This window comes from Onychostruthus taczanowskii, unplaced genomic scaffold, assembly GCF_017590055.1.
Source record: "Onychostruthus taczanowskii isolate IOZ18803 unplaced genomic scaffold, ASM1759005v1 scaffold6, whole genome shotgun sequence".
Classification (NCBI taxonomy): Eukaryota; Metazoa; Chordata; class Aves; order Passeriformes; family Passeridae; genus Onychostruthus; species Onychostruthus taczanowskii.
In genome coordinates, this window is record NW_024503679.1 from 8,545,027 (window position 1) to 8,572,348 (window position 27,322).

General features: G+C 43.0%; 4 protein-coding genes across 5 annotated transcripts in view; 2 read left to right on the forward strand and 2 right to left on the reverse strand.

Moving 5' to 3' along the window:
- SLC30A4 (solute carrier family 30 member 4) overlaps positions 1-3,487 on the reverse strand; it is a 14,872-nt gene extending 11,385 nt beyond the window's left edge. Inside the window, exon 1 of the mRNA XM_041418514.1 lies at positions 2,831-3,487. Coding sequence (XP_041274448.1) covers positions 2,831-3,221 — 391 coding nt within the window. The 5' untranslated portion in view covers positions 3,222-3,487. The remainder of the gene's footprint in view (positions 1-2,830) is intronic.
- Positions 3,488-6,547: 3,060 nt separating this feature from the next.
- Positions 6,548-12,567, forward strand: BLOC1S6 (biogenesis of lysosomal organelles complex 1 subunit 6). The gene is made up of 5 exons (XM_041418844.1): positions 6,548-6,652; positions 7,413-7,557; positions 8,619-8,706; positions 9,317-9,403; positions 10,156-12,567. Exons 1-5 carry the CDS (start codon positions 6,586-6,588, stop codon positions 10,273-10,275), a joined length of 507 nt encoding a protein of 168 aa, XP_041274778.1. The 5' UTR covers positions 6,548-6,585; the 3' UTR covers positions 10,276-12,567.
- A 1,260-nt stretch (positions 12,568-13,827) lies between these two features.
- On the forward strand, positions 13,828-22,578 carry SQOR (sulfide quinone oxidoreductase). 2 transcript variants are annotated; one of them, XM_041418663.1, is made up of 10 exons: positions 13,828-14,058; positions 15,306-15,557; positions 15,888-16,058; positions 16,538-16,591; positions 18,117-18,311; positions 19,169-19,378; positions 19,840-20,023; positions 20,851-20,918; positions 21,756-21,934; positions 22,117-22,578. In XM_041418663.1, the coding sequence occupies exons 2-10, from the start codon at positions 15,324-15,326 to the stop codon at positions 22,172-22,174; spliced, it is 1,353 nt and encodes a 450-aa protein (XP_041274597.1). In that variant the 5' UTR covers positions 13,828-14,058; positions 15,306-15,323; the 3' UTR covers positions 22,175-22,578. The 2 variants fall into 2 exon arrangements, with proteins under 2 accessions (XP_041274597.1, XP_041274598.1); XM_041418664.1 differs by lacking the exon at positions 13,828-14,058 and having other exon boundaries at positions 15,304-15,557.
- A 246-nt stretch (positions 22,579-22,824) lies between these two features.
- Positions 22,825-25,769, reverse strand: LOC121343467 (nicotinamide riboside kinase 2-like). The gene is made up of 8 exons (XM_041418665.1): positions 25,483-25,769; positions 25,245-25,335; positions 24,825-24,870; positions 24,497-24,683; positions 24,202-24,273; positions 23,428-23,534; positions 23,137-23,228; positions 22,825-23,028 (listed from the first exon to the last, which is right to left on the reverse strand). The coding sequence occupies exons 1-8, from the start codon at positions 25,506-25,508 to the stop codon at positions 23,023-23,025; spliced, it is 627 nt and encodes a 208-aa protein (XP_041274599.1). The 5' UTR covers positions 25,509-25,769; the 3' UTR covers positions 22,825-23,022.
- Positions 25,770-27,322: the final 1,553 nt, after the last annotated feature.

Consider the following 27,322-nt stretch of genomic DNA (forward strand, 5'->3'; position numbering starts at 1 on the left):
TGGTTTCCCCAAAGTGTAAATTGTTATCTAAATGATCATCAAATTAAGCAATAAATACTGAGCTAGGCTGAAGTAATGAGTTTGGAAAATATATGCCAATCAAGATCTCACCAAAAAAAGCTGCTGAAACGAGATTTCCTTCATCTTTACATTGGTAACAGACACCAGAAAGATTTTTACTGAAAAAATTAATTGTCTGATAGAGTCTTCTGCTCTTCTTTTAGAAACTCAAATCTCAAAGATCTCAAAGATCATAGAAGTCAGTTAAAATATCCTACACGATCAGAGTTTCCCAAATACCTGAGCTTCAGATCAATTCATAAAGTTTGGAAATTTGAAGCCAGTCAAAGACAACACAGTACAGGGCTGGAGTGAAATAATTTAAACAGGTGGGACACTGAGCCAGGACTTGGGGGCTGTATCTCTAATTACTCTTCTGCTGATTATTACTTGCCCTGTGACAAGTCATTCAAGTCAAGATCCACAGAATTACAGAGATATCCAAACCCTCTATTTATTCTCTGTGGAAGATGGATGCCTGAATATTTTATGGGTCTGACCCCCAGTGCTCTGTTTCAGTGTCCAAAGAACGAAATATGGCTGGAAACAGAACACCCAGAACTGAGGAGGACGAGTCCACAGTACAGTACTAACACTCTGTACAGACACATCCAGCCTGCTCAAGTCCTGACTGTGGGGAAGAACAACAGATGTGACAGTGATCAGGGTATTTTTACTCTCAACATCTATTATTTCTAGAGCTGTCCCTGCACTAGCTATGGAGAGGTCTCCAACAGCACGAATCAGATCCAAAGCCCCAAACAGAAACATTCCCAGTGACCTGAGCATCAACAGCTTATTCAGCAAGAGGCCCTTCAGATGAACTAAATTCAGTGTACATCAGAACTCTGATACAAATACAATCAACTAGCATCACTCTCATGTTAAAGGATGTCTAAGCCTAAAATACAACACTATTGCTTATCAAATTTACCTGAGTTCATGCTGAACCAAAATCTCAGCCAGAGAAAAAACATGGAGCCGGGGGCAAATGGAGGCATTCAGCCAAATCCCCACAGGTTTGACACCCAGTGCCTTAGCCATAATAAGCTGATGTATTGTGGCCATGTTATTAATGACCAGCCACACACAGAGACATGCTGAAAGGCAAAACCACTTTTTTCATTAACCCACATTCCTGAAATAAGGCCCTAAATAAAACTGGTGCAGACACAGTCTATATTCTGGTCTTTCTCTGAAAAACTGAACATTTCTTGTAGGGGTTTTTCCCCCCAACATCTGTGGGACAAACTGCAGTAGGTATCCTCTAGCAATTATTTTGCTCCTTATCCATCTTGCACAAGTTTGTCTTAAGAACACGATTCACAGTTGTCCTAGCAAAAGCATCCAAGAGCAGGAGCTCACTTCACATGAGTACTCAATTGACTCAATTTGCAGAAGTGAGGAGGAGGATGTAGATCCCATGCTGCTGTTCTTCCAGAAAGTTTCTATGATTTAATTTTTTGTGTGTGTTTGAATTATGGCAGATAATTAATCTGATTAGCTCTGATTCAGACTTGAATGTTGAAATTTAAGAAATTTAAATGCAATTAATTGCTATGAAGAGACCTGGCTCAACATACGTATCAATGTGCTGGCACTGTGCAGTGCTCCCCACAACTCCAGGTCAGGGGACAGTAGATGAAAACATTAAAGCGTTTTTCAGGAGGCTGAGTCACACCCAACAGACACTTGCACTGCATGGCATGGCTGTATCCAAAATACAGATAGCAACAGGACACAGTAAGTGAACAGAGATTAACAGATAAATACTGAACTTTGTAAAAATGATTACACGATGGCAAAGGCATAATGTTTAACAGCTCATCTATGCATCTCAAGGACACTCACATTTTATTTCAAGTCCTTGCTGCTGTAGCCTATTTGATAAAGCACAGTTGTATAATGTTGCTGTATAATGCACAGGTTCTCCTCATCCTGCACAGCACAGCCGTTAGGAGGGAGCAATAAAAGCTGAACTTGAGCAATAGGTTCATTCTTCTGACAAACAATCAGGTGTTCATACGGGAACTCATTTTCAGGTAAAACCCCACTATAGTTCTGTAAGTCCTAACAAAACCCACAAATAATTTAATGGAACTACGTGGTATTCTTATATGTTGTAGCAAGAAGTGTCAAAATAACTGTCACTTTAAATGACTGTGCTCATATGATTTATGTCTGGATGAAGCACATGCTGGCCCAGAGCACAGCAGGTCATCAACAAGTTCTCAGGGGAGTGATGTCTCCACTGGACTGCCCTTAGATAGCTCAGGACTTGTCTTTTTAGTTCTCAGTAACATTGTGTATTGCTGTATCTGGTGAATAAGGACAAATACCCCTGTATTACTTTCATTATTATGGTAAATGTCGCATTTAAAACTGTATTTTCCTCTTCTTCTCTTGTTTCAAACACAGCAAGATTTTATGGCCGTTGATTAAAAAATACTGCTATTGAAATTGTTCATGCCACTTCTCCTTTGTTAAAAACAACTTAAAAACTTACCAAGAATAAATAAAAATCCATTAGACAAAGAAAAATTTGTATATTTTGTGCCATTTCGGGGAATTGATGAGAGATTCAGGTAAGGAAAGTTGCAAATTCTTTCAAGGAAAATACAGGTGGACTTTATTCCCTCTCACCCTCTCCACATGCAGCTCATCCCTCTGGTCTCTCTAAAGGACTGATGGTTCAAAGCCAAGGCCACAGCAGCCTATCAAGCTGCGAGGCACCGTGCCGGAGGGACGGCACAGAAGGCCCCCGACTCACCTATGAGCTCCCCCGTCATGAAGAGGAGGTAGAGCAGGGCAGCGAGCGTCAGGCGCTTCTTCACCTTCCTCTGCTTGGAGCGCTCCCGCCGGCTGCTGCAGCCGCTGCAGGGGTCCGGCCGGCCGGCCCGGGCGCTGCGCAGGGCGATGTCCCGGTCCAGCAGGGACTCGTCGTCGGACGGTAGCCCCGGGGACGCCCCGTTCACCGGCGTCTCCGGGGCCGCCTCCGAGCCGTCGTCCGCCACCACCACGCGCAGCTTGTTAAACCTGGGGAAGTCCTCATCCCCCACCTCGTCCGAGAAGTCAAAGGCACTGGAGTCGTTCAGGAACAGAGGGTCCTCTCTCCTCCCGAGCAAGGACTTGATGCTCGTCCAGAGCCCGGCCCCAGCCATAGCGGCGGCGCTCGGGGGCCTCGCCGGGCGCGGCCGACCCGCCGCGGGCGGCTCCGCTGGCGCAGCTGTGCCCTCGCAGGCGGCGCCCCGACCGCTCGTCGTCCCGTCAGGGCATGTCCCCTACATCGCCGCCCCCGGGCCCCGCGCAGGTCGGACAGAAAGAAGCGCGGGGCTCCGCAGCGGAGCGCCCCGGCACCGCCGGCCCACAGCGCCGCCTCCGCGCCGGGCACCGCGCCGCGAGGCGCTGTCACCGCCGGAGCCCCGGTCCGCGCTGCCCGCGGAGCGGGGGGACCGCCTGCGGGGCTCGGGGGCGGACGGGCCCGGCCGGTGCGGCGGCGGCACCCGCGTGTCCCTCGGGGTGGCCTGAGGGGCTGCTCCCGTCCCTCCGTGCCTTTGTGTTCAGTGGGTAAATGCCATGCGAGGCAGAGGCTGAGAACTGCCGAAGCCGTACAGTGCAGGTATGGTGGTCCGTGATAGACACAAGCTGTGCTCAGTACGCTGGAAGGCTGAACTGCATAGTTCCGTGCTCTGGCTTCAGATTTTGAACGGCAGAAGTTTGCATTGTATTGCTTTTCTCTTTCTCTTCTGTCACGGCTCAGCTCTTTACATTGTTTCAGTGACTCTGTTAAGGTAGAGTTGTGGGAAGATTCATATGCCTTTCTGAAATTCCTTAAAGGATGTGAGGAGAAACAAACCTCAGGGACCCTGCTGTTGTATAATTCCTTTCATAGCTGTGCTCTAACACAAGAGCAATAGATTTTTGCCTTTATTAATTTTTCTGAGAGGTCATTCCTGCTCCTTATGGTCTGAGTACTTGAAATTCTTCTGAATTTCAGCCTACACGTGTTCTGCATCAGTTTGTACCTTTGGCCAAATTCCTGTTACTGTATTCAGTCAGTTTACTAAGCCATAAATATTTCTGGGAAATCATGCCTGTCAGAGAGAAGGTACATATCTTGCTTTGTTACTGGGTTGAAGGAAGTTGCCAAGGGGAGACTGGAGAGTTGTATAGAAGTGCAGGATTTTGGAGAAGGGCACTCTTTTTCTGGTCAAAGGTTGATCGCAGATTCTCGTAGGCATCAGGGCAATGCTGCAGGACAGGGAGTGAGCCCCTTCTTGGAACTGGCCCTGTGGGAGAGGAGTCCTCTGTGGTAAACTGGCGCTGGGTGGAGGTTGCTTATTGTTGTTCTCTTCATGATGTCCAAAAATAGACAGTATGACACTTTATCTGAGCTCCCTTGCCATTTTATAATGTGGCTGTTTTCCTGAGTGTGAATCTCAGGTTATTTTTCTTCAAGTGGCTAAAGTGGTGCCATCTCCTGCCCTTTTACCCATCTCATGATTCCCCCAGCATTGTTACCAGCACAATTGTTCAGGGGCCAGACAACGAACTGAGTCCCTGAAATGGGTCAGAATTAAACAGTGCATATTGGGAGGGTTTTGGATATATTTGTATGTGTAACTGAGACTGCTTGCATGATCTCAACTCGCAGAGACATCCATATGACAACGAGGGGGCAGCAAACAGTGTGGGAGTCAGAATAAGCAGCCAGGGATGGGAACCAGTTAAGCCAGCCTTGCTGCCTAGGAAAGTGCTCCCAGCTGGGTTCCAGTTCACCCATTTTCGATGCTTCTGTTCTCTCTGCGTGATTTAACTCACTCTGTGTTTCAAGAGTTTCACCACTTGTACCAGCACAGAGTGAGTGAAGGACACAGAGACATGAGCAGCCAGGTTCCAGGAGGCACCAAAAGAACGGCATTTAAAACTGTCTTTAAGTGTTCGGCTTTAGCTGGAGCTTTGCCACTCCTACAGGAACAGAAACTTCCAGCACTCAGGAAGGTTTTTAGCTGGGGGACTAACACACTAAACCAGTGCACCAAGGTTTGCCAGCTCACCTTTTACTGAACAACTAAGAGCAGACGTGTTGTCAAGTCAAGAACCAGCTTATACATTGGAAAGATGAGCCGCTGGTGAACAGAACTGTTTGTACCAGATACACTCAATTTCTTCATTGCAACAGCCAAGGCTCTGCTCTTTCTATAGTCTCGTTTACTTAATGAGGACAGAGAGTCTCTAAGAGGTTACCTATTAATGTGAAGTATTTCCTTTTCATGTTATCATCCCTGAAGTCACATGGCACCTCCAGCGCTGATGGTTTAAAACATCCTATTTGCTATACAATTCAAGCTAACTTAACTCCATTTTCACTAGGTGGGGCACCATTACAATAGATGTGACTGCTTAAATCAGTTGGAAACAATAAAATCCAAAATGCCTATGTGACAGTGTCCATTACAGGTTTCTGAACACAGTTGCTACAACATAAAATAAAACACAATTATGTGGTGTTAACAGTATTACAAACATAAGCACTTGAGAAATAATTACTGTGAAACAGAGGACATTTTGCAGAAGAAAAAGAACACGAAATTTTTCTATCATTCACTTTTTTGGAACATTTGGGTTGACAAATGGTTAAATTTTAATTTGTCTAGAAAACCAGATACCCGTTTTCTATTCCAATCCTTAGTCTATTTCTGCAAGATGTGGGAAGGCCTGGAACAGGCAAAGCTGAGCACAAATCTGAAACTCCCACATCTCAAGTGAGACTATTTCAGAGTCATTATCTCACTTGTTCTTACTAGAAATTCCATCTGGAAACTGCAAAGTCTTTCCCAGTGAAACTTTCAACAAAAGTTGTGGGTTTTCTCCCCTACCAAAAGAAACTTTTAAGTAAAATTGCTAACCAGTTGGAATTAAGAATTTGAGTCTGCTCGAGTCAATATTTCCTCTTATTGCTCCTTTAAAAAAGCAGAAAAATGGGTAAGTCTTTAATCTGATGATGGAATAGTGACATAATTGTGAACAAAAGTTAATTAGAATATGCGTATGAAGAAAAATGCAAATGAATTTGCAACAACCTTTCTGTTAGAAATGTTAGTTTTAAGGTTGACGGATCACCTCAAAAGCCCCCTTTTTTTGCCTTGATGTATTTCTGAAGAACTGCCTGAATTGAATTTAATCTTTAAGGTCTGGGGATACATTAAAATACTGCATTAAAAAAAAAAAAAAAAAAAAAAAAAACCAAACAAAAAAACAACTTTCTGAGTGGTCCTTCATTAGTTATTGTATAGTTGCACCTGCATTTCCTGAAAAGACCAGGGGGCTTCCGACGGCTCCGGGCGAGTCAGGCACCCCCGGGGAGCGGAGGGGAGCGGCGGGAAGGAGCGCCCGGCACGGCCACCGGCACCGCCCCGGCGGGCGGCCGCGGCCCCGCTGCCAGGCGCGGTCCCGGTGCCAGGCGCGGCCCCGCTCTCAGGCGCGGCCCCGCTGCCCTGCCGGAGCGCGCCGGGAGCGGCAGCGATGAGCGGCGCGGAGCGGCCGGAGGGGAAGGAGGCGGCGGCCACGGGTGATCCCGGGCGCTCGCTGGGTACGTGAGGGGAGCCCGGGCCGGGCGGGACGCGGGTGCGGGGAGAGTTGAGGAGAGGCTGGAGCCCTCGCCGGCCCGGTGAGAGCAGGGCGCCCCTCGGGAGGCTCCGCCACAGCCGGTGTTACGGGCGGGCTCCCGCGGGGGCCAGGGGCTGCCTCCCGCATCGCTCTCTCCCGTGCGGGGGCTTGTTGGCTAAAAGGTTTTATCTTTCACGAGCTGACAAAAAATAATCGTAGCGTGCCCATATGAAACTTACAGGCTGTGAAGTTCAGTTCTTGGAGTTCAGCGTGAACTCTTGAACGCTCTGTTTTGAGTGTCAGGCGAAGACCTTTCGTAGCCTAGCTTGTTCTCAGACTTTGAAAGCGAAGGTTGGGGCTGTTAATGTTTAGGTACTCTTGATACATAGTCAGAACACTGATGTTGCCCTTTTTTTTCTTCAGTGGACTGGAGTACTCAATCTTTAATTTATTTTTTATTTTTTTTAAGATATATATGGAACAGTTGTATTTCCTTCTTTCTGTTCTGCTGCAGTTCACATAAAAGGGTTTGCCAGGAAGCTTATGATACAGGGCTGAGAATAAGGGAGGCATAAAGAAGAGGAGAAAGACGAAAGTCCAGTTTAGTTGAAAAAGTGCAGAGAATTTTACTGTGTTTTAATGCATTTCATTTTTTGAAAAGGAACATATAGTTCCTCTAGGTGAAACTTGAAGTGTGTGCTGACCTGTCACGCTATACTCAGCCTTGCTGTTCTTGGCTGTAGGTCCCAGTGATGCGTCTCCAGATGAAGGAGTCGTAGAAGATCTGCCTTTAATAGATGAGAAAGCTGTGGAGCAGCTAACTGAAGGATTGATTTCCCACTATCTGCCTGATCTTCAGCGATCAAAATCAGCACTGCAGGAACTTACGTAAGCAGATTTTTGAAACCAGCTTCATACACGTGCATCCTTGGTTTGCTGCTCCTTTCAATATAATGTGCCAGCTCCCTGTAACTGGAATATAGTTTATCAGCATTTCTGTATCCTGACTCAAGCAGCCTGAATAATTCAGTGATCTGTGGGAGTAGCAGGGGGTGTTTAATCTGCAGTGTAGCCTGTGAGCACAGAAGAAGAATGTGTAACACTAGAAGAGTAAAATCCCCTAAGCCAGGCAGAGCAGTAGACCTAGATTTCTTAAATGTTTATTTACTTCTGTAGTGGAAAAGTGTTCTAAAAGCTGGATTTATTTTGCTTAGAGACATGCAGTTTATATTCAAGGAAGCTTGTAGTGAGATATTGTTTATTGTTCATTTTCTAAACCATATTGCAAAACACTTGAAAAACACAAGTAAGGAGCTAAAGAGATAAGAGTTGTTTGTACACTGATACCTCACTGATAACCAAGAGCAGCTGATTTCAAATGCAGATCAGATCTGCCATGGATACAGAGATACTGGAAAGAGCTTTACACAGATCCATCTCAGGTTTTGCAGGGTACCTTAGTTTGGGTTTCACCATGCATGATGTGGTTGTGCTCCTGCCAAGGGCAGCCTTTGTCTGGAAAGACTTCAGCTGATTTGTGTGGGATGGAGATCCTTTATAATCACCAGGAATCCACACGAGTTCTGTACAGAAATAACTTAGTGCTGTGTCATGACACAGAGGCACCCAAGTGGAAAGTCAAGAGCTAATTGTTCTTCCTTCAGTCAGCTGCTGCAACCTGGAGAGTGCCTCTTCAGGGTCTGTGGGATATTTATCCTGGATATCCATGGGCTGTATCATACCAACAGAATTTGTGCAACAAATAGCAGCTGGATTTTTCTAAAGTCATTTACTCACGTTTTTACTGAAATTGCCTAGCAATGTACAAGAGGAATCTGGTATTAAAAAGTGTTTATTGGTACTGTTTTGATTAAAAGTCTATTTAAAGGGCTGGTTGAAAAGCATATGTGGTGCTTTACTTTGAGTTTATGCATCTTTTTTTGTTTTAGACAGAACCAAGTGGTACTGCTAGAAACATTAGAACAAGAAATTTCAAAATTCAAAGAGTGTAACTCCATTGTTGATATCAATGCTTTGGTAAGTATCAGTAATGCCTTTTAAATTCTAGATTAGCATAGATTTTCTTGCTGAAGCATTGCTAGCAGCTTGTGTCTTTTCCTTTTTCTTAATGACCTACAGGAAGAAAACCAGCTCAGATATTAGGGACAAACTGCTGGAGAGGGTGGGAACCAGCATGTTTCCCTTAATAGGAAGGGCATTGGGAAGAGAGAGCAGAGAGCAGGCTCAGGCAGGCAGCACTGGTGGGACTGGCTGTTCAAACCCAGCAGCCAAAGCAAATGTACACATTTTTTCAGTAGGATTGAGACTCCAGCATGGGCTCTGTGCACCTCTTCAGACTAGCAGGAATGGAGCATGAAACACTCCTGTATGGTGCATAAAGTTGTAATATTTTTGTTCTGTTTCATGAATCTTAACTCAGTAGATTACTGTGTGTAACTGTTGAGATTTAGTAGCTTTCTGTACTAATATATGTGACATGTAAATTTTATATATAAACTTGAACATGTTTGTTCCATTATCAAACTGTTCTAGTAATCACTGTTTTTGATTGCTATTTTACTGTGTAGCTTTATAAAACAACTACTCTAACTTGACAGTCAATGCTTTAACAGTTATGGTTTTTAAGTTTTCAGAAGCTAAACACTATCACAACAAATTAGTGAATATTAGAAATGAAATGATGATGCTGCATGAGAAGACATCAAAGTTAAAAGTAAGTGGGATAAATATTTTTACTTTCCAATACAGATATTTGCTTATATATTATTGAATTCCAACTTTTGTTTTGGATGCGTACTGAAAATTCTGATTCAAATAGAACTTTATCTCAAAAGGATTGCAAAAGGATGTTTTCAGTAGCTCCAAGCCATGTATGTTTTTAACCTTTCACTTGCTCCTGATGGTGCTCAGGCATCTTACACATCTGAACTACTCTTTCAGTGTAATCTTCATGTTTAGGTGGTGTAAGAGTCATGCCTTGTTCTGTTGCTTAGTCCACTTCATTCCAAGCAGTTCTCTTTGTTGTTTCAGTTTCATTTCAATGGAAACTAGATTGTCACAAATGTAAGAATTTCTCCTTCTGCCATTAACAGTGGCATAGGTTCACTGATTTCATGCTGTATAGACAGCCTGGTTACATTCTGGCAGGATTAGTCAGTGTCTAACAAGAGAATTTTTTCTTGGAGGCAGTAAATTGCATGGTAAGATCCTTGTCAGGTGTACCCAAAGGATAACTTTAGTGAGACTGAAGGGGCTCCAGTTTGTGTTTTCCCAGTGTAGATCACAAATTTCCCTTGTCGGAACAATAAGCTGAAAGTGGGAGGGATGAAGCAAAAATGAACAGTTTATGCTGCATTCAGTCATAAGGAGGGTGTGTTGCAGAGAGGCAGAATGGGAGGGATTTTGTTGCTTCAACTTAAATATATCTATAAAACTTACAGTTATTTTCTTGTCTTTTCTGTTTAGAAAAGAGCACTTAAGCTGCAGCAAAAGAGGCAGAAGGAAGAACTGGAACGAGAGCAGCAGCGTGAGAAGGAACTTGAAAGAGAGAAACAGTTAACAGCAAAACCTGCAAAGAGGACCTGAAAACAGGGCATGCAACAACTTGTCTCAATTAATGATTCCTACATTCACTGGAATTAAGGCAGACTTTGCTTAAATTGGGCTATAGCTGTTGCTAGCAACAGTATACTCTATGGTATTATAAATTCCAGAATGGTAATAATAGAGTTGGTAACATTCACATTTTTTAATTTCAGCCATTCAAGTTGCCTTCTTTTGTAATGCTATGCAGTTTGATATTATAATGTAAGTTAATTTTTATATATATATGTATATAGGAGAACTAGGCATCATAGTTTTAAGTACCTATCCATTTTTGTTTTCTTCTGTTCTTTCTGTGTTTAGAATTCTGAGAGATTTGATGACTGGCACATGTTTTTCAGACAAAATGCAGAGAACTTCTTAAAGTTCAATTCTTATCACCAGACTTCAGTGGCTGCAGTTTCACTGAAATTGCTTTGTTTCATGTAGTTGGGATCTGTCTTTGATCATAAATACTGATTTCTTGTGCCTTAGTTTGATCCATCTCTAAAGAACTGAAGAAAATAGCAGTGTATTTGCTTGAAAGTTCACTTCATTGCAGCAATCTTTTTTTTTCTTTTTTTTTGTCATCAAGTAACTTAAGAACAGCTTTAAAGTAACTTCTGAATAAATTCCCAGTTGAAATGATTGGCAGGGGAGAAGCAGAACACTAAAGATTGTCAAAATGGATGTGTGCACAGTGCAAATATTAATGAATATGTGCTTCCACAAACATTTAAGTCAAACCAGGAAACTGTTGCTTCTGTAATGGTTTATTAGGAAGACTTGTGTGGTCTAAGCATATTTTTGTGGGATTAGAAGTTGTAATTTCTTTATCTTGTGTGACAAAATAAAACATAACCAAAACTAAAATTTTCCACTTCATGTGAAATTCAGCCACCTGTAGGAAAAGTACTGCATTTACTGTTTTTTCCTTAACAAATGAATCATTTGCACTTCAGGGCTATCTAAGATACTTTTTATAAAGAGTCCTCACCCAGATTGATGATTATTAGTGTGTACTGATGAGAAATTTGGAAGGGAGGTTGATATCCAGTTCTCTGAATGTAATTCCTGTCTTGCAGCACTTGGTGTGAACTCCCATTCAAATGAATGTACAAATTGTCTAGACTAGTGAAAGAGCTTTAAATTATTTGTTCCTATAGTCTAACAAACTAGTTATTTTATAACTGTGTTTCTTTTCAAGTATATCTGTTTCTTTTTAAGTAATAGTGTAAATGATGTGTTTTGAAGTAAGATAAAGGGTAAGCTATGTAAAGTTTTCCATAAAATATGTATAGGAATGTATCACAGGGGCACAGTCAGTTTTATTTTCCTTCTGTTTTAGATGACTCACACAGTGTGCACCTGCCTGGACTTTCTGTATTGCCATTTTCTGAAGTCCTAATTTCCTGTTCTTAATATTTGACATCTTTTTCTGTGAAAGATGTACTCTAACAAGTACTCAGGCATCATGAAAAGTAAACTGGGATAATGTTTTGGGGCAAGGAGAACAAAATACTTCAAGCAGTCTGAAGAGACACTGAAATGCTTTCAGTGTAGCAGTATTAGATTAAAACTTTCCCCAGGTATTTTTCCCTGAAGTTGACTCATGGCTATTAATTGCTAGTGGATTGTTGGCCTCTGCTGTGGTTTGTATGTATTTCTAAGAGAAATGTAAAGAATTTCCACAGTCCATTTTTTTGGAGCAGAATGTACATAACTAAATGTTGTCTAAGTATTTTATTTTGTAATGTAATTTCACAATCAGATTCTGGGAATTAAAACTGTTCTCATTAAACTATAACATGAAACTGGATGCCTCAGTATCCACATCAGGATTGAACTCCTTTGATATTTCTTGATTTGTATGCCCTCATATAGAATCCAGTTGACTGTGTCAAGTCATATTCTCTTTCTCTGTCAAGAACTGTGTGGTTTTTTCCAAAGAACTGTGGTTTTTTTGGATTTTGTTTTGTTTTGTTTCAAAAAAAATCATGGTTATTTTAACTAAAACTAGAGAATTCTAAGAAATTCATAGAAATTGATATTTTGAACTTTGGTACATTTCAGCACTTGAAATAATTTCTAATTAAAGGAGTAAAAGCTGGCAGTGCTTACCTGAGGAATCACATGCACATACATAAAAATGTAATTGATTAACTTTTCCTATAAAAGCATGGTAAGATCTGGGTTTTCTATGAATAAGAACCTAATTTTACTAATTCACCTTTATGTAATAAAGGGGGGAAATTAATAAAAATATATAGGATGAAGTTTGTTCCATTTACATAACTTCTATTAATGTGTTCTTAAATCACTTCAATGAAAACTACAATTCATTATCTCCATAGGATGTTCTGCCAAACACTCTTGGAAGTCTTAATGCATAAAAGTAAATGCTGAATTGGATGAATTTAATAATACTGACGTCTAAAACTGTGTGCTTGCATCGTCACGCACAGCTTGAGTGAGCAGTTCTGTTGCTGTGTACACTTAGTCTTGCTTGCTTTTATAAAAAGTTACTCATGGAGTAGATAGATGTGGTAGTACAGGGTTAGGGTTAGGCAGTGTGTGCCCAGCCCTCACACAGCAGCTCCCACCCTCTCATCCTGCCTGGATTTTGGAAAGGTTAAGGCAGTGCTCCCTATGGCTGCTGGAGGCCTCTGTGCTACAGGTGAGGAGTTTCTTCATGTTTGGTTTGTGAGTTTCTGAATTATGGAATTAATGAGTAATTTTTTAACTTAAAACTGCAGGCTCTGTAAGCAGTCTGTGGGGAAATATGCATGGGAGCTTAAAGAAAATACTGCAGTGTTTAAAGGCAGTCCTAAAAATACATGTTTAAAAAAACAGCCCAACAATTTTCTCATGAACAGAGATGAGGATCAACCACTTAGAACAAAAAACGTGGAAAAAAGGCTGCACTCTGATTATACAAAGGCAGCTGGAAACAGGAAGTTGAGCAACTCATAAAAATTACAAAAATGGGCAGTTTGGGTGTTTTAAAGGATATAACTATAAACCCTGGGGCTTTTTTCTCTCTAGAGGATAGAAGTCTCTGTATTAACAAAAAAAGTCTGATCTCCATGACACTTTAAAAAATACTGATTTGTGTCTTCTTTCAATACACTTTCTGTCCAGTGAAACCCAGGAACTGTAGGTGTTCAGCAGCTTTGAAAAGAGAGCTTTTGGCTATCACTGGGGGATGCACTCCATCAGAGCTCATTTATTATTAATTATTGATCTAGTTATTTTACTGCGCTTAATATTTTTTATGGTTTTCTGTCCATGGAAAAGGGCTCCTAGATTATAGCTAGGGCTGGTGCTCACAGGTAACTGGAGGAAGTTCAGGTGTTGAAGTGTCAGTGCTCCCTCCGTGGCAGGTACTGCAGTGGTCGTGATCCCGCTGTCGGTAACGGCGCTGTGGGTGAGCCGTGCTGTGTGTGTCAGGTGGGACTGGGATGGGGTCCAGCCGAATGCACGGCTGGGTTTCGGTCAGGGATTGGCAGGGGGCCAGGTTTAGGATTGCAGTTTCAAAACTTTGGGAAGCACGGGGTTGGAACTGTAGGTGCCATCGATACCTGCCAGGGCTCCGCGACCACCGCCCGCTGCGCACACCCGGCCCCGCCCGGCCCGGCCCGGCCCTTCCCGGCCGGAGCGCGGCCTTTGCCCGCGGCCGGGCAGCACCCGGAGCCCCGAGCTCCGCCCCGCCGCTCCCGGCACCCGGCGCCGATCGCGCACGGCCGACGGCGCGGTCCCTGCCCGCCCTGCTCGGTGCAAAGAGCGGTGAGTGGACCCGGGGGTCCCGGGGTGCTGCCGTGAGGGAGCGCGGGTGTCGGCTTGGGCCGAGCAGCGAGGCGGCGGGGGGGCCGTGCCGGCGGGGCAGCCTGCGGGCCGCTGCGGCCTCGCCGAGCGCGGACCGGGTCTGCCCCGGCCCCGGGGTCAGAGCCCTGCTCCCCCCGCCGGGCCGGGTGCCTCGGCTCGGGGCCGCGGAGCAGCGGTGCAGCTGCGACCGGCGCTGAGGGGCTCGCGGCTCTGGAGCCGGCTGGGGAGCTGCCCGCCGAGCAGCACACGTGCATGGGTGGAAGGCTTAAACTGTGTAAAGAATAGTTGCAATGATCTGTACTTCTTGCTAGTAGGACTCGTCTAACTTTATTTGTTCCAACTTCCTTCAATAAACTGGTTCGATAAAGTAGGCAGTCTGAGGAGCTTAGGATCAGGTGGCTGCCCTGGAGAGGAAGAAATTGCAGTTGTCCTGAGCAAGAACTCTGCTAGAGCTGCCGTGCTTAGGTTACGTGTTTGTTCTAGGCTCCATTTGAGATACTGAGATACTGAGCTCTCCTGCTCAGTCTTAACTATGATTTCTTTCAAGTGCCTTTTCTTCAATATTAAACAGTATTCTAAAACCATGCAAACAAATAGCCTTAGAGTCAAAGATATCTATAAATGGAAGAACACATGTTTAAATAGCTGCCTGCACAGATGATAAACAGCCTTCTGAAGTGAAACTAACTGCCCGTGGATTTGGGTGTTTTGTTCTGAATGGGGAGCAGATGAGAAGAAAATGTTTGCATCATGTTTTGCATATGCAAAACAAAATTATTGACATTTGTTTTACAGTGGATGCCTCTGAGATTGTTTTCTCTCTCTGTCCTAAATTGTAACTCTATGGATTAATAACGGGGGATGTATTATAAAAAATTACAAAGAATTCATGGTACACAGACATGAGGGATGTCAAGATAGCACATAAAGGTGCAGAATGAGTTACTCAGCTACCTCTAGTGTAGTGGAGAATTTTTTGAAGCTAACATTGGCAGATTTTCCTGAAAATATGAGGTTTTGGGTGCAATTTTGAAATTCTGGTCTGTAAGTAACATAAATGAGTAAATAAATTAAAAAGCTGTAATTCTTGCCTGATGACTTAAGGAATTTAATATTAAAATTTTTGCCTTGAAAACTAATGCAGGCACTTTAATAAATATAAATACTGCTTCCTGTAATTGTTACTGGTGCCTTTCCTTATCTCCTAGCTTCCCACTTAATGAAAGATGTCAGCAGTTGGAGCAGTGTTCTCCTGCTCCTGCCTCCGCTCTGGTGTGTGGTTGCTGAAACCAGGAATGCAGAAGATGAGCTCCTTCAGCTTACACACAGCAGCCAGGTGTGCTGCCAAGGATTATTATGAAGTACTTGTGTTGGGTGGAGGCGCTGGTGGAATCACCATGAGTGCTCGGATGAAGAGGAAAGTGGGGGCAGAAAATGTGGCTGTTGTTGAGCCAAATAAGGTGAGTGTCCCTCTGCTGTAAAGCACTGCAAAGAATAAGCATTTTACATGTGACCACATGGGTCTGATTCTCATCCTTCTCCAGCCCCACATGTTTTTAACTGTGGAAAGTAAGCCTACTAACCATCTTTCAAAAGGTTTTATATGACACTTTCTTCTCCGTGAGATTTGTGCATCCCTGCAGGTTTATAATGGAAAAGTCTTTGTTATTTATACAGCTTCTTTTGTTAAGAATAATACAATGTTTAGAGTGCATTGTTTCCATTTAGAGTGGTGTGCCTTTAAGTCCCTTTAAACAGTTTTGAAATGTCCCTTTGAACTTTTATTTCAGACTCATTACTATCAGCCCCTGTGGACCCTGGTTGGTGGTGGTGCAAAGCAGCTGGCAGCTTCTGCACGTCCAATGGCAAGTGTAATGCCTGCAGGTGTTGAGTGGATCAAATCTCAAGTTACAGCATTGGATCCAGATAAGAACTGTGTCTGGCTGGAGAATGATAGCAGGGTAATAATGTAAAAAAGAAAAAAGTTTATTTATGTCATGGGTTCTGTCCTCTTCCTGCAGATTCCCTTAGAACTGGCTATTGAGCAAGGCCTCCAGCATCTAGGAGGCTGGGAAATTCCAGTTAGTCTTATGTACTTCAATCTAAAATATTTTTCTGATAAAAATTGTGGTAGGTAACTAGGTTAGAATAACATCAACTTAAAATACTATTATCATAAGCCTTTGCCCTGTGTATGGTGAACTGAACAGAAAAGAGAGAATATTTTGCTCAAGGTACCTGGGTCTGTGTATAACAGAGGCTGTGTGTGTAACTCATAATGCAGTTAGCATTTAAACTAGAATTCTTAGAGCTTAATTTATGCTACTGGTGCTCCCTATATCTCCTTCCTTGTGACTCTTGGTGTCAGGTAACTGAAATTTACTTTGAGGTAATGGTTTGGTTTGTTTGTCTAAAATACTTTTTGTTCCTTATACAACAGGTATCTTACAAGTATCTGATAATTGCTCTTGGAATTAGTCTGCATTATGAAAAGGTATTTGTTTTACAGTCATCATATTTTTACTAATTTTAATAGCATCACATACATTCATAAAAGTAAATGTATTTTCAGAACTGTTTGTACTGCAAGGTGTTGAACGCTATGAATTAAAGAGCTAGAAGACAGATCAATGACTTTACTTCTACAGATCTCTGTGTAATAACCCAAATTACCCTTGGGAAAGCCTTTTATGACAACTTTGTTGCATCTCTGTGGCAATATCAGCAGATGGGGCAGCACGTTAAATCTAGAGCTTTAAGGCAGCCTGTAGTGAGATAATAAGGTGTGCTGACTGGACTCTGAGGCATCTCTAACCTAAATGGAAAGAGGAACACAGAGCAGTCAGTAAAATCTGACCTGCAGAATTAATTTGAGCTACCCTCACCTTTCTTAAAAGATGCACTTCAAAAGGAGCCAGCTGAGTTACCAGGCCTGTGTTTAAATAGGCCCTGGGGCCCTTCCCTTGTGAAACGTTTCCTGTGCACTTCACACAGTGGCACTGAGGAAAATGTTGGTGCAAGAATGACCACAGTGATGTGTAGGAGGAGGAAAACACAAAAAGCAAGATGTCTGAGCAATTTGACTCTTGTGCTTTTACCCTGACCTGAATATGATGTATACCTGACAATATATTTAAGTATCTCTTTGAAAAGCTTTCAGGATATATGTCAAGCGAGAGCTGGTCTCAGTTAGCTGCAGTCACAAATAAGCTCTGGTGATTAGACAGTGGAATTAGAAGTTGCAGCATGTTCAGTGACCCCTCTCTCAGTCTTCATATCTACTGCTTCAGTACAAACTGAAAAAAGTAAATTCAGTGTTCACTAGTAGAAGCCATGTAACACAGTTAATCACACTCTGTAATGAAAAATAGTACCTTTAAAGCAGAAGTGGACACTTGAAAAAGGGGGATGGTTTCTCTTCACCAGCAGTGTATTCTGGTGCAGACTGGAACATCCCAAACACATGGCAGTGCCTGTAACATGACTCCATATTCTCACAGAATTTCTGCAATCCGTTGTTTTGAAATGGGTACCACTTTCTCACAAGCAGATGCTCAGGTCATAGTAGGAGTAATAGGGAAATAATTACTGGATGCAGATTAGTTAAAACAAAATGACACTAGGAAAACACAGGTATCTGCAACTGACTGCAGAAAATTTAGAAGGTTAATTAAACTTTTTTTTTTTTACATGATTTTTATTTGTGATGATGTTTATATATTCTTACTCTGAATTTCAGTCTACAAAAACTTGGGACTGGGTCTGCAGTGAAGACATGCTGAGATGTTGCAGACCAATTTCACTAAATGTACATCTACAAAATCATACACTAAATTCTAAAGGAAGTAACTGTTTTATTGCTAGGCCTATTTTTAAAAATACCAAGTAGCAAGCAAGTATGGACTTTCTTATTGATAGAAACTTCTTATGTAGTTATTTCTCAGTCTGTATTTAATACTTGTCAATGATGACAAAACTTTTGTCATCTGTACTTGAAACCTTAATTTCTCTTTTCCTAGATCAAAGGCTTGCCTGAAGGTTTTAATTACCCGAAAATAGGTTCCAATTATTCAGCCCAGACAGTAGAGAAAACATGGAGAGCTTTACAAGATTTTAAGGAAGGAAATGCTATCTTCACTTTTCCAAATACTCCAGTGAAGTGTGCAGGGGCTCCTCAGAAGATTATGTATTTATCAGACGCATACATGAGAAAAGTAAGTATTTTACCCTCTCTGCCAGTGCTGTTTCTCACAGCTGGAAGGAAGGCTTATTCTAAGGTTTTCATATTATCTTTAAAACAAATATAAACCACATGAGAGTGCTGTGACTCAGGATTATTAAAGTGACTGACTTGCTTTTTCATTTTTAATGTATAAGGAATGCAGGTAAATGGATTTTACATACATATTTAGCATACATTTAATACCAGAGAAACCTGTAGAATTCAGAAATTCAGTTCAGAGTTTCATACTGAAAGAATGGCTTGCCCTGCTTCTGGTAAGCTGCTGATACGACTGTTCTCAGCCTAATTTATACATAGTACAGCAAAATAATGCTGGCTTGAATTACATCATTCTTGTAACTTTAAGTACTTAATTCCTGTTGCTATTTATCTACTAGTCTGAAAAGTGGCTATGCTTGCTCCTGAGGGTGCATTGTCTCAGCATCAGGAGGAGTCTTAGCCAGGCTTAGTGGAAGCCAAAGACAACTTCAGGTGGAAGCGTCAGGCTTCATATGTGTTTAAGTTTCATGAGCTACCAGCTGGGTGAGTACCTGAATTATGCACAGAAGTGAAAATTTCAGAAAGCTTTTTAACATGAAACTGCTTCAAGAATTTAACCTGCATACAGCAGTTCCTCAGTGCTTTGCAGCCACCTCTTCTCATGAAGAGGTGTGAGGTACCTCATGCTGAAAGGGTCTACCTTCTAATATGCTGTGAAATATTAAACATTCATTAATAATTGAACTGCATGAATAGTTCTATCAGCTCTTTAGTAGTGCAGCACAGTTCTTTTGTCTCCTCTTGTCACAGTTTCTTAATAGAAAAGGCTAATTGGATCTCCTCCTGCAGACAGGAAAACGTTCCAAAGCAAACATCATCTTCAACACCTCACTTGGTGTCATTTTTGCTGTTAAGAAATATGCTGATGCATTGCTTGAAGTAGTAAAGGACAGGAATCTTACTGTTAACTACAAGCGCAACCTCATAGAAGTTCGAGCAGACAAGCAAGAAGCTGTGTTTGAAAACTTGGACAAACCTGGAGTGACTGAAGTTTATCAGGTCAGGAGCTTTCAGACCCCTCATTTTCATTTGGTTCTATTTTCCTTGTGTACTGCAAAGTAACTTTTACATTGTTATACACAGTCTGCTTCGTTGTGCATTGCTGTTCCCCCTAAGAGTACTATCTCTAACAGAATATTAAAAATTTTGAAACCAAGGTGGAGAGAAGAAAAAATCTCACATAAATAATGCCTGGAGTCCTGTATGCCATGGGAATGTGTCAAGTGTGTATGGAGGAAGGCAAATTGCTTCCAAATAGAATTGCTTGATAATTTTCATGTTAATTAAAGGATGCACTTGAAATTTGAGAGCAGATTTTCATTCTATATACTTGTGTTTAAAAAACCAAAACAGACACAAACCCAAGAAACCCTCTCTCCACACTGTGCTTATTGCCTTATGCCAACAGATAGAGTTTGCTCTGATGAACTCACCATTGAGTGCCTTTTCTTTCTGTTCAGTATGAAATGCTTCATGTCACACCCCCAATGGGGCCACCCGCTGTACTCATCAATAGTCCTGTCTCAGATGCAGCCGGCTGGGTGGATTTAGATAAGGAGACTCTACAACATAAAAAGTATCCTAATGTCTTTGGTATTGGAGACTGCACCAACCTTCCAACATCAAAAACTGCTGCAGCTGTAGGTAAAGTTCATGTGTATGTTTGTGTGTGTAAATGACAAGAGTGGAGTCACAGTAAGGTTTTTGTTTAGTTTGCTACTCCTGAGGTCGTGACTTCAATTTTGAGCTTTCAAAAAGACCAGAGTCTCCTGGCCCAACTAGTTACCTACAGACCACGTTGATGCCACTAACCCAACAGTTCTGTTGTTCACAGATGAATTATATTGTGTTCACAGAATGGCATATAATGAATCAGGTATCCTTGTATTACCTCATCATTCAGTAATGAACATTTCTGCTTTATCTAAGCTCCTCATGCCATGTGTCACCTAAATAGTGACACACACACTATCAAGTCACTATCAAAAAATCACATTTTTTGGCCTTGTAGCCACAGGTCCCAAAATTAAAACACTTTAAGTGTATGGTCTCACAACTGATAAAAGGCAAATAAGAGTAGAAAAAACCCCAGGTCATACAGTATGTTATTGATGTAATTAAAGGGTGGGGTACTTCAGTAAATGGGTCTACAGTTACAGCACTCAAAATGAAACAACTTCAGTGTGCCAGAATGTTAGTGTTTGATAAGACTGAGCAAGTATAACTTATCATAGGAGAATGGGCATAGGCTAAAAATATCAGCTGAAGTTTCATTAAGCTTTAGCATGTTCAAATAAGTGAGGCCAAAGCATTATTCTTTTTTTTTCAAATCTGGGACAGTAAACTTACATGTAAGGTCAATTGCAGCTGAATTGTCCAACAAAATGCCTGGCTACTACTGTTTGCTTTAGTAATGACAATAATTGTTGGCTGAAACAGTCTTAGTACATTTCTATTTCTTTCTCATTTAGCTGCACAGTCTGGAGTCCTTGATAAAACCATTTCTCTGGTAATGAAGAACGAGTTGCCAGTTAAAAAGGTACTTACAGTTCTTGACTTAGGGAGAAATTCTCTTGAATGTTTTCTCCCTTCTTATGCAGGAAGTCTTGCAAGCAGCTGAGTGTGTAAACCAGAAGGCAGAAAAGGCTTTGCCTCTGCAGTTGTGGTGCTAAATGGTTACTTGCTGCATGTCAGAGTAGTCATGGAATTGCACAGTTCATGATACTGCCATTGAAAGTGTTACCTCTTTGATGCCCTGACTTCTGAGTTGAGAGATTAGAGGCTGATTAGTCAGGGTTTTCATCACTGCAAACAATATACTTACACTGTTAAGGTAATACCTGCTTCAGAAAAACTCTTGCAAACTTGCTTCTCCTGTGTAGGACGATCTTTTAAGGTGTTAAACTGAAGCTTCTGTACTATAGCTGTTAAGCCTAAATTATGTTCAAATTTGTCCTTGAGCCTTTACTCTTATTTTATACATGGCTTCCTTGGGGCACTAATGTGAATATCCTGCAATTCTCTGGAAATTCTCACTAAAGATCCTGTTGGCTTGTTGAAGTAAACATCAGTTCTCATCCAGATATGCTGGTCACCAGTTCCACTGGTTACAACAACCAACAATTATGCCCTGTTGTTCTAGGTTGGGTCTAATTTAAGCCATGTTAAGCAGATCTACGCTTGAAATAGAGTGGCTTAGTATTATGGTTAATAAATCAGAACTGGCACAGCAGCCTTCCAACTAAACTGGTATTTACACTGGAAATGCAGAAACCTCCTAGAAAGTTATTTTGAAATGTGACTTAACCATGGCTTGTAAAACCTCAGCCTTTAGGCTTTGGTCAGAATAATGAGAAGTGGGTATTTTTCATTGCAGTATGATGGATACACTTCCTGCCCATTAGTAACAGCCTATAACAAGGTGATCCTGGCAGAGTTTGACTACAATGCTCAGCCTTTGGAGACCTTTCCTATTGACCAGAGTAAGGAGAGAACAACCATGTACCACATGAAAGCTGATATGATGCCTCTGCTCTATTGGAATGCACTACTTAAGTAAGTATTGAAGAAAAACAATCAGGTACAGACTGTTCCTTGCTAGAAGCAAAGTACATCCTCAGTTGTGATCAGAACAACACTCTAATGCTCATTTCTTCACAGTACACTATCTTATAAGAAAAAAAACTTTCCCCAAGTCCTACTTCAATAGTATGTGAAAGAACTTTTTCTGTTTCTAGGGGATACTGGGGAGGACCAGCCCCTGTCAGGAAGCTAATGCATCTGGGCTTGAAGTAACTGCTGGTTCTCAGCATTGGTTAAAACCTTCCAAAGAAGTGGACTGGTTTGACACTGGATGAATACATATCTTCTCTCTTGGAATACCTAGCATTTTGTTTTTCTTAATCAAGCTTTGGTCACTAATTCACTTTTCCTCCTGCCATGGATTAAAGTCTTCTTAGTGCTCTTTCCATGCTCTTTTATGTAAATTGAGGCCTTAAAGTACTTTTGTATTTACACAGCAATCTGACCTTGCCTTACCCTACAGATTACTACAGGAATTGCTAGAACAATCAATACTTTGAAAGCTATTGTCTATGTAAAATTTTCTTCCTGAAACTAAACTAATTTGTTTGCATTCAAGATCAATGCATGCACTGGATGTAACAGTGATTCAATGCTAGTAAAATGGCCTGAAAGTCTCCAGTTCTCTTATTTTTGAAGAACATCAATCCTAATTTCTAAGCATACCTGCTGCCTAATTCTTAGAGGAATGCATGCAGAGTTTTGAAAGCAGAGAAGTCGAAGCAGTGCGTGTGGATATGGATACACACACTCTCCTAGGATAGTTGAGCCACTTCACATCAGTTCCACTATAATGTTTTAACCTGTGACACCAATAACATCATGAAAAAAGTCATCTGAGAACATACTAGACTGAAGCACAATTTAGGATCACAGACAAGGGGGAAGTGCTTTTTAATTATGGCCATATAGAACTTAAGTTTTCAAGGGAAAGGTTGAACAAAGTTGAATTTGGGAGTTGAGTCTTCACAGAAGCTGGAACTTTAGAGGCAGTCAGGTAGACAGCGTGGAGCAAACAGGAATCATCTTCACTCACAAGAATCAGCAGCAGCAGCAGCAGCTTATTTCTAGACAGAAAGATAGATGTGAACATACTGTGAGTTACAGCTTCGTACTTTTCCAACACAGGTTTTAAAAAGTTTACCTTTGAATTGCAACATAACCTGGACATATACCTGGGTGTTAAGCAGTTCTTCAATCTTATTCTGGATCTGTCCATACACGTCATTAAACAGCTCCTCCTTTGATTTTGTCCCATTCAAATGCACTTAAAGAAAGTAAAATAAGAGAACTCCAGTAAGTCTCTGTAAGCTTGGCAGATCCTCATTTAAAAAGCATGCACCCAGCTGGTATCAGAGAAATATACTCCCTCCACCTGCTTCACCTCCTCTCATGCATCTAACCAATATGTACTGCACAGGTCTGAAAAGCAATCTCATAAAGTGCTTTTGTCATTAAAGACTTACCCACATCAACTCCAAGTTCTTCCATTATCTTCCTGTGCTTTATGTACATAGGCCAAACGTGGCCATCAAACAATCCAGGTGGATCCGGTACAGTGTAATTCCTTGAACTGTAAATGAAGGCATTGTTACTAGTAACAGTTCAGGGAAATGACACATCCTTCATTGGGTTTCCCTACACATTAGCCTAAGCCCATTGACTCCAGTTTGGTTTCTGAGCTTATCAGAAGTTCCTAGTTAGCAAGAGCTGCAAGCATCAAGTTATGCAAATAAATTGAAACTGATGTGCAGGTCCAAAGTCTTTAAACTGCAAAAGGAGTTCCCAAGACAGACTGATCTAAGTACCGATGAATAAACTCTTAAAAACTTTAGCAGAACTTTGGGTAAATTAGCTGACTGCTTATTCCTCTTGAAATCTTATTCAAGTTTTCATTTGCAGTAAGAACAGTGTACGTGTGCAACAACACAGCCAAATGTAAAACCTCAAATAGTTTGAGACCTGGGAACTGTGTTAATAGGAAAACCAGCAGGGGAGAAGGTCTAGTGAAAGGTGTGTGCAGAAACTGAGCATTACATACACAAGAAGTTTTTGGTCAGTTTGGTGTAGGAAGCTATAGTCCAACTCAATAGCTACATTTGCCATTATCTCTTCTCATCTAAAAGCTCTAGAGAAACAAAGTGTTGAATGGGCAATGTTAAAGTCTTTTAAAGTCTTTGAAAAAAGTACTTGAATGAGTAAGATGTTATTGGGATAGCAGAGAACTCAGACAAACTTACCTTCTTCTCCTTTTACACTCTTCATATGGAATGGAAAGAAAGTATCGATGGTGGAACACATCAATCAGTGGCCTGAAAGAGACGCCGGCTTGGTTACTTCTCCACTAATTAATAGCAAAACCCAGAAAAGTAACACTATATCCATTTCCTGTACTTAGAGTGACACCTAAACTTGGTCGTAGTCAATGCCAGCTGCTAACTCTTGGTTTAGAACACGTCTTTTTAGTCCCTTGGAGGTTTGCCCGTTACATAAAATAATGTAAAAATCAGAATGTGTGAAGGCACAATTGATTACCTGTAGGTGTAAAGTAGGAAGCCTTCAACAATAAGAATGTGGATTGTTTCATCTCCTCCCTCCTTATCTTCCAAGATCTGGGCATCCATTGTGTTGTTGATTCCATGAGAACGTTCAAACTTGACTGGGTTTTTTATCCAAGCATTTATGGTACTCATCATAGCTTCCATATCTAATGCACTAATCACTAAGACAAAACAGACAACTATCACTAAGCAGTAATTAAATATCATCTAGTGATACAGTCAGTACAAAACAGTGCACATAAAGAATCAATATACTCTTTAAGTTTTTGAGTTATGCTTTGAAAACACTAACAAAGGCTTACCGTCGTACTGTTTAAACCCATCTTCAACTTCTATTTCATCTTGGGGCTGAAACAGTAACAAGAAAAACAAACCTGCTTGGTCAGGACAACGACTGAGAAGCTCAACACCCATTTCAAAGCAAGATTCAAGATCCAAACCCTGAAGCTACAAAGGGGAATCTTAACCCTCCACCAGGCTCCTTTGCACGCAGATAAAACGAGCAGTACGATAAAGCCGCCTGCTCGTCTATCTTCCCACGGACACGAGCACGGCGCTCCGCGGCAAGTCGTGGGGAGCCGCTGTAGCGCAGGCTCCTCCGGCCCCGCACGGCCGCGGGCAGGGCGGCGCAGGGCGGGCAGCGCGCCAGCAGCGCGGGCGGAAGCCCGCGGGGGTCACCCCGCGCCCTCCCGCGGCCTGCCCGGGCCGGCGGGCCCGCTCACCTTGAAGAAGTCATCCTGGTGCACCACGCTGCAGTTGGGCAGGGCCCGCATCAGCCGGCGGGTCAGCGTGGTCTTGCCGCCGTTGGTGACCCTGCGGCGAGAGCGCGGCCGTCGGGAAGCGCCACGTGGGGCCGCGTCCACCCCCCCACCCCACTGCGGCACCGGGAGGGGCCGGGACGAGAGACCCGTGCCCGTCCCGCAGCCCGAGCCGCTTTCCCCGCCCGGTCCCGGCTCTCACCCGCCGATGCCGATGATGATGTTCATGGCGCGTCCGGCGGCCGCCCGGCCCGACTCCTACTGCCTGTTTCTGAGGGGCGGGGGGGGACCCGGTGTCTCCGGTACCGGCCGTCTACGTGCCTGAGCCGGGACCCGGGCTGAGGGAAGGAAGGGGCCGGAGAAAGAGGAGAAGGTGGAGAGGGGAGAAGCCAAACGTCAACTGCTGGGCAGCGCCATGGTCGCTCAGAGCAGCAGCAGGGCCGGTCCGCGCCGCGCCGCGCGCTCCGCAAAGGGGGGCGGCTCCCGCGCTCGCGTGCCTTCCCCTCGCGCTCCGCCGCGCCCATTGGGCGGCCGCCTCCGCCGGGCAGCCAATAGGAAGCGGCGTAATGCGAACGGCTCGCGGCGATTGGCTGGGGTGCGCTCACTCACGCCCGGCCGTGTTACAGCGCGACCGCTTGGAGGAGCTCGACGGCTTCCGCGCCGGGGAAGGGCGGAGGAGGGAACGGTGGGGGCATGGCTCCCCCTGCTGGCTCTGGCGCGCAAAGCACACCCCTCCCGCGAGGGCGGAGCTGCGGCAGTGCCGGGCGCTCGGGCCTGCCGGAGGTTCGGCTGGGCCCCGCTCCGGACACCGGCCCGGTTCTGCAGTGAGGAGCTGCGCTGGGGCCGAGAGCGGCCGTGGCTCCCCGTGAGGCGCGCGAGGCTCCTGAGGGAGCGGCGGGGCGGGGAGGCCGCGAGCGCGGGGGGTGCGCGGGGCGCCCCCTGGCGGTGTCGCGGCAGCCCCGGAGCCTCGCCGCGGTCAAGGTCACGGCGTGTCCTCGGGCCGCGGCGGCCCCGGGAGGAGCACTGCCCGCCGATCCCACGAGGGATGCTCTTCTGCAGCCCTCTCTGAATGGGGGCGATTCCTGCTTTTCCTGCTTCCCTCGTATGCTTTTCCTTGGCCGTCATGTTTGCTCCTCTGCTGTGCCTGAGGAGCTCTGCCTTTTCTTGTTAAGGCTTTTCCCCCTTCTGTAAAGAAGGGAAATTTATCATCATAGTTTTCTTTTTATAACATTAAATTTCATAATTTACAAGCCACTTGATCCATTCAACATGTTTACATTATTGGTGGTGGGTGTGTTGCCAACCATTTGTTTGCTTTTCATTATTTTTACAGTTTTTTTCTGGTAAGATTGCAAGCAAACCTTAGTTGATTTCTTTTGCAGTTGTTTTAACTTCCAAGCAGAACACATACTTTGGTCTCTTGACTTTTTCTTATTATTTGAAGGGGAATGGACACAGTTGAAAATAAATTTTTATTTTCAAGATTAAGGTGATTTAGCTCATTTTCATATTTAAACAGAGGGACTGCCTTTGTGGTTTTATGTGTGAGGGATTTTTTTGGTGGTTTTTTGGGGGGTTTTTTTGGTTTTTGTTTTTGGTTTTTTTTGGTTTTTTGGGGTTTTTTTTTGTTTTTTGTTTTTTTTGTTTTTTGTTTTTTTTGTTTTTTGTTTTTTTTGTTTTTTGTTTTTTTTGTTTTTTGTTTTTTTTGTTTTTTGTTTTTTTTGTTTTTTTGGTTTGTTGGTTTGGTTTTGAAGAGTTATTTTTTAAATATATGTCTACTTAGCTTTGGAAAGAAGGATGTCCTCAGAGAGTACACCCCAATTCCTCAGGTTAAAAATCCTACACACCTACGTTATTGAAGGGCTCAGGTAAAACCTTATTCTCAGCTTTCTGCAAAGCTCCAGGATGGTAGACCAGTATACACATTTATGATATATAGTAGCATTATTATTATATAGTTTGAGGAATGCATCCCTATAATCTGTACGTACTGGTAAAATCAGGATGCTGCTTGCAAGCAGCTAAGCTCACTCTACAGCAGA

Coding starts and splice junctions, on each gene's coding strand:
- BLOC1S6 (XM_041418844.1), top strand. CDS start 6,586: ATGAGCGGCGCGGAGCGGCCGGAGGGGAAGGAGGCGGCGGCCACGGGT. Junction 8,707..9,316: donor TTGTTGATATCAATGCTTTG/GTAAGTATCAGT, acceptor ATGGTTTTTAAG/TTTTCAGAAGCTAAACACTA. Junction 9,404..10,155: donor AGAAGACATCAAAGTTAAAA/GTAAGTGGGATA, acceptor TTTTCTGTTTAG/AAAAGAGCACTTAAGCTGCA.
- SQOR (XM_041418663.1), top strand. CDS start 15,324: ATGTCAGCAGTTGGAGCAGTGTTCTCCTGCTCCTGCCTCCGCTCTGGT. Junction 16,592..18,116: donor TTAGTCTGCATTATGAAAAG/GTATTTGTTTTA, acceptor CTCTTTTCCTAG/ATCAAAGGCTTGCCTGAAGG. Junction 20,024..20,850: donor AAAAACTGCTGCAGCTGTAG/GTAAAGTTCATG, acceptor TTTCTCATTTAG/CTGCACAGTCTGGAGTCCTT.
- LOC121343467 (XM_041418665.1), bottom strand. CDS start 25,508: ATGAACATCATCATCGGCATCGGCGG. Junction 24,871..25,244: donor ACCAGGATGACTTCTTCAAG/GTGAGCGGGCCC, acceptor TTACTGTTTCAG/CCCCAAGATGAAATAGAAGT. Junction 23,229..23,427: donor AGAACTTGGAGTTGATGTGG/GTAAGTCTTTAA, acceptor ACTTTCTTTAAG/TGCATTTGAATGGGACAAAA.